Below are 8,577 nucleotides of genomic sequence, written 5' to 3'. Positions count from 1 at the left end.
CATGGCGACCAAGTTTCTCAACACCATAGGCGGTGCGATAAGTTTATCAAGCAAATTGTTCGAGGAAAGCCAAAACGATCGACTGTGAAAAGCAAATGGCGAATAAAAACACCGCGAAAATACCCCGTCCATCTATCACTCGATGTACTTCTCCCCATTTTGTCAACAAGTGTAAAAAAGGAAAGAGAAAACATATGAGGCACTACACGTCCGAAGAGTACTCAGAATCAGAATTGAAACTGCTCGACGTATCGGAATCCGCAGAGCGAGGAATGGTCGAGGCAGAAGCAGGAGTAGCAGCATGGACTTCGTAAGAAATGTTGCAATGAACATCTGGCTTGTAGATGAGTGTTCCAGGTGTGTCTTCAATTTCATCATCTGGTCCGACAAACAACAAGTCAGTTGAAGCTAAACACTGAGGGAGCACAGGAGTATGTCTTCTAGGTAGTCATTTTCTTGTACTAATGAATTTTAGGACCATAGGAGCATGATACAAAGCTTTGCTTGCTTGATTTACTTGATAATTGATAAAAAAAGGAGTCCAGTACGGGGAGATCAGATGGTGACCAGTCATTGTAGTACCCTGGGTCGCTGTTGACATTCATCGACACACGCGATGGATGACCTCCTATCGCCACACCATTGCAGATAGATGAATTTGATGATAGGAATGGCAGACCAGTCTCCCACCATGGTTGCATTGACTCTTTCATGCTGCTCATAGAGGAAAACACCTGGCTTATTTGTTTCACTCCAACATCTCATATATATATAGCATGTTTGTACATGGCTAATGAAATGCTTGAGGTATAATTGTTTGCAGGGAAGGAAAAATTAATCAATAGATTAGCAACCAGTCCGGGCTACATGCATCCATCTCATGTTTGTATACCTAGATGACTTGCTACTACTATTGGTTATGAAGGAGATGTACGCTATGCGATAGACTATATATAGCATCAGAATGCCAGCCTAGATCATCCCATAATCATGTACGTAGTCATGAGTATAAGTTACGACAACCTGCACGCAATTCATTGTGTTATTGTTTCTCATTCTCTTCACATGAAAAAGGCATGTTTTGCATGCAACAACATGTATGACTTTTATGGGAAACATGCTTTCTGTGTTCAGGCCAGATCAACATCGGCGTAAGTTCCACTTTTTGATAAACTGACAAGTGTTGCAGGGTTGTCCGTCGCCAAGGGAGACTACCCAAAAATCATGCCAACTATTATTCTTTGATAAACCAATTGATTCAAGTAGTAATCATCCATCATCCAACCAACTATTAATTTTTGAACATCGATCGAGTTTCATTTTGCTGGGTGTCTTTGTGTTGAGTTCTTTTACAGTACTATGTAAGATCATTTTCGACCATCAAATTTTATGATCCAAGGCTACAGGTGCAGAAATACTTCAGCAAAATCTGTTCAGTAAATTCCGAATTGAGGGGCATTTGGGGAACCGCTTCCATTTATTTCTGGTGCCCATCGGGGAAACCGTGCGAACGTGGATGTTCATCTTCTATCGGACACCACCAGCCGATCCAGTCCTGCCACGGTCCACGTGTTGCCGCCCGGCCCATCCTACAACGACTAGAGCAAACGTCCTGCCCTTCACAGGACTCGTCGAGGTGGCAGACCATCTTGCCACCTATCGCTTTCCAGATGAGATATCCATCAGTTCGTACGTGCTGGATATAGTAGCAATTTTTCGATTGAATTAATATAGAGATTAATCAGGAGCATGATATTAACAAAATTAAAAACATGCTGATATTTGATTACGCAAGCACATACTACGCAAACATCAGACACATCTACGTATAACGCTTGTATGGCTAACACAGAATTAAGCAGGAGCGGGATAACCCCGCAGCCAAAAAAATAGGAGAAGGATAAACGAGTTATACCCTCCATTAGGCTAGGCCGAAGCCGCGACAAGAACAACAGAGGTATCCTTAGCGACCTCCTTCTTGGCTTCAAGTTTCTCGGCGGCGAGCTTGTCAGGTTTGGTGGCCATGATGAAGACGACGGGATGCAGACGTAGACCTAGTAGACGAACGATGGCGAGCAGTTGCGCAGAAGACGCTCACCAAACACCTAATCACCCCTCTCTTGTATAGCATCTCAAGAGGCTGGTTTTTGGAGGCATGTTGTCCCGTCAATCGTCCATGCGGTCGACGGGATGGGATCACCAGAGGCAGCAGCGACAAAAGGAAGGACAATGGGCGGTACGCGTGGTGGCAGGTCAGATACGATATGTTCTGGCGGCTAGTGTTGCCGATGACCCCACTATATAAGCTCGGTCGGGTAGGAGGACCTACTTCTGAGTCGGTAACATCCCAGGTCTATTACAGACTCTTCGTTTTGGACCGGCAAAAACTAAACTCACTCATGACATACGTCTAAGCTCGTCTCATTGATAAAACACGACGCTCAAAGCAGAGGAGAAGTGCGCGGAAGGCACTACTTTTCTCAAGCTCCAGTAGGATGAGGAAGAGTATGTTTTATAAGGAGGTCCATGTCTTCCTCCACTAGCGGGGCGATACTAAACTTCCCACCACATCTCTTATCATGCCAACTTCATGGGTCTTTAGAGATTTTATGAAATTATTTGATGGGCTACATCCAATGTTTTAAATACCGGGCTATGGAAAATAGTGACGGGCCTCCAAATCAGTTAAAGCGGGCTATTTGTGAAGGCGACAATTTAGCGGCACCCTGCTAAAAAGGCTATAGCGGAACTATAGCCGGCTATTTAAAACTATGGCTATATCCCACCCAATATTTGAAAAGTACATAGCTAGCTACCTCGATTTTGCTGGTTGTCAAAGAAAAGGCTACCCGATGTTGGTGTCAAACTTCAATTCAGCACCTACTACCTTCGTCCTGGTTTATTGGCCCTTTTGTATTTTATGCAAAATTTTGATAATAGATTTAACTAACAAAATGTTAATGTGTGCCATTAAAAATACCACCATTGAAAACTATGTACAAATAGGAATCCAAGGATATAATTTTTGATAACATGCATTCATATTTTGTAAGTTAAATGTATGGTCAAAGTTTTACAGAGAAACCAAGACGGGGTAGTAGCTTCGTACATGATAAATGAACTTGGTGTACATGGCTGTGTCAACAGGGCCGGTCCACGAGGAGGCTCATGGTGCACATCCCCATGCCAGCATGCCCAGATTGAGCTCGTGTCCTTGAGACTAGCCACAATGGATAGTAACATAGACTAGTAACATGCATATGTGTGGTAACATGCAACACTTCATTTATTAGGCTATAGACTCGTTTTGCCTTGATAGGTGTGATGTTACTCATACTTGGTAACTAGTTATGTTACCACTTTTCTCTCTTTCTTCATTTATTGCTTGTCACATCATCTATTTTATCTAGATATGTGTGATTTTACTACCTATGTTACTTTCACTGTGGGTAGTCTGAGGCTGTGGGTCATCTTGCTATCGTACTGGCGCTTCTTTTAACAAGGTAAGTTGGCTCGAGCCCACAGCTTCCTGGTAGAGGGGGGCTGGCACCGTGGGATGGTTGAGAAATATCTCCACTATGTGATGTCGGGATGGTAAACAACCTGGGGCGGCACGCCGACGCAGATGATACGGTATACTAGATCATTGTAGGTGGGCATTGCTGCGCCCATCTAATTTGACGCTATAATGCTGGTAATAGATGGAATTATATTATGATATAACATGTAACTTGATAACATTTTTACAGAAATAAAATTTAGTGCTCTATTAGTACCTCAGCTCTTGAGCACCTGTTCGCCACCCGGCCCGTCTATTTTCTGGTAGAATAGAAGGGATTCTTTAAATATATAGATGGAACCTATATCAAATGTCTCATGTAAGATAAATCTCCAAAGCATGATCATATATAGTTTTAGGAAAAACACAAAAAACAACTCTGAAGACGACACATAATGAGCCCCGATTGAACAGTCTAAGCACCAAAACAACAAGCTTAGCGGCCACCTTGTGCATTCTTAGTCTCTCTTACTAATCGTCCTTGGTTATTTGACATTCCGATGGTAAGGGGCACATTTTTTTCCTTATTTTTAACTCGGTTTATCAATTGGTGATTGAGTACAATGATAAATTCTTCATAATCTAGTAGTTTCAATTCTTCAACATAAGACAATTATACTGAGCAACAAAACAGTACACATACCCATTAACAAACAATTGCTTCCAATGGTTTGACAAGAGTACTACGTAAGATATCAACCTTGAATTTTAAGCCTCATGATTACCAGGGCTAAAGTTCAATACTATGATATGTGCATTGTGCAAATATACCTCAGTACAACTAGGAACCGAGACAGCCCAACCAGTTCACCTCCTCAGCAACAACCTGATCTCAAGCGCCAATTGTATGCATAATCTACATCGCCCAAGACCTAGAACTCCTGCAGGAATTGGCACAAGCAAAACCACATCAAATCTTCCAAAGTTGAAATTAATTTAGCGAAATAGATGGAGGCCACCATGAAGCTCGGCCTCCAAAAGCAATTTTCATTTCTTTATTAAATTTTTAATTCCCAAACTATTTATGAAATCTGAAAATACATTTCTAATTAATAAACATTTTTGCAAATTAAGAAATATCTTTTGAAAATGCAAACATTATTTAAATTGGCAACATTTCATTAAGTATATAATATAGCTTTAATTCATGAATATTGTTGGTATTCAATTTTTTTTCCAAATTGTGAGCATTTTTTGAATTCACCAATATTTAATCAAATGCAAGAACTTCTTGAAATTTTGAATTGATGAATATTTTTCTAAGTACATTATATTTTTCAGTTTACAAGTATGTTTTGAATTGATGAATATTTAGTCAAATGCAAGAACTGCTTGAAACATTATTTAAATTGATGAATACTTTTCTAAGCACATTATATTTTTCAGTTTACAAGTATGTTTTGAATTTGGGAATTTTCAAATTCTCGAACAGTTTTTATATTTTTCTGTTCACAAGTACTTTTTTTTGAATTTGCGAATATTATTTGAGTCGTGGACAAAATTTTCAAATTTCTGACTATTTTAAATCTAGAATTATTTCACTTTCTGGACAATGTTTTCAAATTTGGTGCGGGTCGATTAGTACCAGGCTACCAGCCGCATCATGCTTCATGCGTCACGCTGGTTGAGGAAAATCGCAAATTAACTAGGGTGGTTGACCAACAGGTGTCCCATCAGACGCGTGCTAGCAGGAGTAACAATCCAACTGCCAGCAACGCCATTCCATCCGCTTGATCGCTCTGCATATACGACGCGATGTTGACACAGGTCGCTGGAGTGTCATACCTCAAGTTCAGACATCTCCTTTCTCACCCGCTTGCTCCAGAGGTAAGCATTCCAGTGGACATCAGTAGTACAATTTCTCATATAGTTCGCGTCAATGCCTATAAATCCGCCCCTCCCCACCTCCAATCCCAGTATCCCACCACATCAATCAACAAGCCCCCAAGACCAATAAGCCCCCCTGCATCTGAGTGTCGAGTGGAGCCAGAGTTTGCTCGGAGAGATTAAATTTAACCCATCGAGATGGCGTCGCAGGCGATCGAGGTGAACAGGGAGGGCGCGGAGGTGTACCATGGTGCAGCGCTGTGTGCCGAGAAGGCGGTGGAGCTGTTGGCCGAGACCAACATGCCACTGGGCCTGCTGCCGCTGGCGGACATCGTGGAGGTAGGCTACAACCGCTCCACGGGCTTCTTGTGGCTGCTCCAGAAGAAGGCGCTCACGCACACCTTCAAACAGATCGGGAGGCTAGTCTCGCATGCCACCGAGGTGACGGCCTTTGTCGAAGACCGCAAGATGAAGCGCATCACGGGGGTTAAGAGCACGGAGCTCCTCATCTGGGTCACCGTCAGTTACATGTACATCGACAAGAACGACCACTCAAAGATCAGTTTCAAGACGCCCACCGGACTGCGAAGGACCTTTCCTGTCTCCGCCTACGGAAAGGAGGACGACAACAAGCACGACGTGGCCAAATAAGAGACCATGGCTGGCATACAGAGTTTGACATTACGATGAATACTACATGTACTTATTTTCTGTATATATGAACTGTTTTAATAAAGTGAGATTACGAAGTTGTAATACACTACTTTGGTATTTTGCCGGATTTTAAATGGCAGCCAATCAGAAATGTCCTCTCATTTTGCATGGCTCCTTAAATCATAGTAAGTCGAGTCATTCATGCCAAAGGCCAACTCCAACGTGCCGATCTAAATGGACATAGACTTAGTCCGCTATTTGTCCGTTTGGGATGACTGGAGACACGCCGTCAGGCCGCATCTGCCCAAATCTAGTCAGTGCGCCCAACTGGCCCACCCATTTAGACTTTCATGCATATAAATCCAATTAAAAAGAGAATATTGCAGATAGTTGAAACAAAATAAATCACATAATTTTTACATCGTAATAATAAATAGTTTACAACCAAATAAAAATCACATAGTATTCGTGCTAGTCACATCTTTACAGTCTTGGAGCAGGAGAGCACCTAGGCTTCATGCACATATTGTAGTGAGATGCCAATCCAGTATCATTCTTGTTAAATTCCTCTTACAATGTTCGTCTCCTCAGTCCTCACAAAACTGGGCTTCTAATCGGCCTTTCTTTTGGCGTTGTTTTTACCGATTCTCGGCAAGTGGCCAAGCTAGCTTCCCAAGGATCTCCAAGGGGGAAACACAAATTGTGATTACGTGTGTGGGGCGAAAGGCTCTAATTTTTGTATTTTAAACTTTGCCGTTTCTCTATTGAGTGATTTTTTCAAAGGTAGGTGGCACAAGCTCCGCTAGTGTTCTCGGCACCTTATTTGGGCCCTTTGTGCGATGACAACAATGAAAGGAAGCGAAAATCCGTCAGCAAGTAATGGAGCTTAGGCAGGAGGAATGCAACTTCTACGACGACGCTGCGGCAATGGATGAGCACTTGACAAAGGGACCGGTAGCAGGCGTTTTTGGTACAACGAGTTGGCATCGCCAGCGTAGGTTTTCTGACAAGGAGGCTTCAGCTCGGTCAACCTGAATGAGTCAAACCTTCGCGTGGCCGTCAAGAGAGTTTCCAAGAGCTCCAAGCATGGGAGAAAGGAGCATGCCTCTGACATGATGATCATAAGCAGGCTTCATCACAAGAAACTCTTGCAGCTCATGGGCTGGTGCCATAATGGCGGCGACGGCGATCTGCTCCTTGTCTACGAGCTGATGAACAATGGCAACCTTGCCAGGCATCTGTATGGCGGGAACGATGATGAGATAGGATTTTACTGTCCAATAGGTTTCGGCTTAAATTGAAGGTCTGATTTCGTGCTCGGATTAGAACCCGCGTTTCTCTACCTACACCAGGACCGTGAATAGTGCATCGATCCATAGAGACTGCAACATCATGCCGGACGAGTCGTTCAGCGCCAAGCTCGGTGATTTCGGGCTAACCGGGCTCGTTAATCCAAATATCTAGATGGCCAAGTCCTACCAGTTTGGTACGGCAAGCTATTAATTTTGGGTGAGGACAGCCTGCTTGTCATCCACCATGGCTAAATGCAACACCGACTGAAAGGAGCTAGGACTTGAGACCATTAGCATATGAATTATTGCAACATAATTATTATACTGGTAAATATCCAGACTACAAAGGATGGACGTCTTACATAGCATCATACCATGCGAAACGAACAATAAATAGATTTACGCCCTGGCATACGTTTTCCTGACGCTGCCGACATTCGCTTTTTGATGAAGTAAACACATAACTCAAAACAAGGAATAACACGTCGTCCATCCATGCTTAACGCGCCTAGGTCAGACCAGCCGGAGCAACCTTCCGCGCATCCTGCAGGGGCTTTGTAGCAGATGACGCTGCCTGGTTGCATGGGACGCAAATTGGGGCCGTGCAGAAGCCGGGCGGGCATTCTTACGCTAGCGTCATCGGCCCCTCAGGTAGGAATAGCACAGCGCAACTGGCAACAATGACGTCGACTTTAAGGGAGGAAGCCATTGGTTGACTCTTGAAAATGGATAGAGCAAAAGGAGCTTAAGGTATTGGATGCAAGGACAATGGATATGAGCTTGGCGCCCATATGCTGGACCAAGCGGGTCTATTTATAGGGAGCTAGCCAACTCATTCTACACCGGAGCCCGCCCCTAGCTGTAGTGTAAGAGACACTCTATTCTTCACTCCATTAGGGCATATACAATGGTTGATAAGATAGTCTTATCTTAAGTCTTGCATGTAAATTAGAGATGACAAAAAACATGTCTATAATGATTAATGGGTCATTTCTTAGCCTTATCTTCAATAATTAGTTGTTCCTAAAAACATGGTGAGACAAATTGTGCTAAGAGATCATCTCTTATCTTTTCTTAAATAAGAGAAGACAAGCCTTATCTTACGATTTCTCTCTCCTCCACTTCATCATTTATCTTACGTGACACTCTTAAGATAGAACCATTGTACATGCCCTTATCGCTACGAATTCGTCGATAGCTCTAGCAATTGTCCGTTAGGTGGCCAACAACTAGAGAACTAGTATC

General features: G+C 43.0%; 1 protein-coding gene across 2 annotated transcripts; it reads left to right on the top strand.

The window, feature by feature from the left end:
- Positions 1-5,430: 5,430 nt before the first annotated feature.
- Positions 5,431-6,144, top strand: LOC119280657. 2 transcript variants are annotated; one of them, XM_037561448.1, is made up of 2 exons: positions 5,431-5,725; positions 5,798-6,144. In XM_037561448.1, the coding sequence occupies exons 1-2, from the start codon at positions 5,585-5,587 to the stop codon at positions 6,035-6,037; spliced, it is 381 nt and encodes a 126-aa protein (XP_037417345.1). In that variant the 5' UTR covers positions 5,431-5,584; the 3' UTR covers positions 6,038-6,144. The 2 variants fall into 2 exon arrangements, with proteins under 2 accessions (XP_037417345.1, XP_037417344.1); XM_037561447.1 differs by having other exon boundaries at positions 5,438-6,144.
- The last annotated feature ends 2,433 nt before the right edge of the window (positions 6,145-8,577 follow it).

Source organism: Triticum dicoccoides, chromosome 3B, assembly GCF_002162155.2.
Source record: "Triticum dicoccoides isolate Atlit2015 ecotype Zavitan chromosome 3B, WEW_v2.0, whole genome shotgun sequence".
Lineage (NCBI taxonomy): Eukaryota > Viridiplantae > Streptophyta > Magnoliopsida > Poales > Poaceae > Triticum > Triticum dicoccoides.
This window is presented reverse-complemented; position numbering and strand designations above follow the sequence as displayed.

What these genes read in the sequence shown, in the direction of transcription:
- LOC119280657 (XM_037561447.1), top strand. Translation starts at nt 5,585, where the DNA reads ATGGCGTCGCAGGCGATCGAGGTGAACAGGGAGGGCGCGGAGGTGTAC.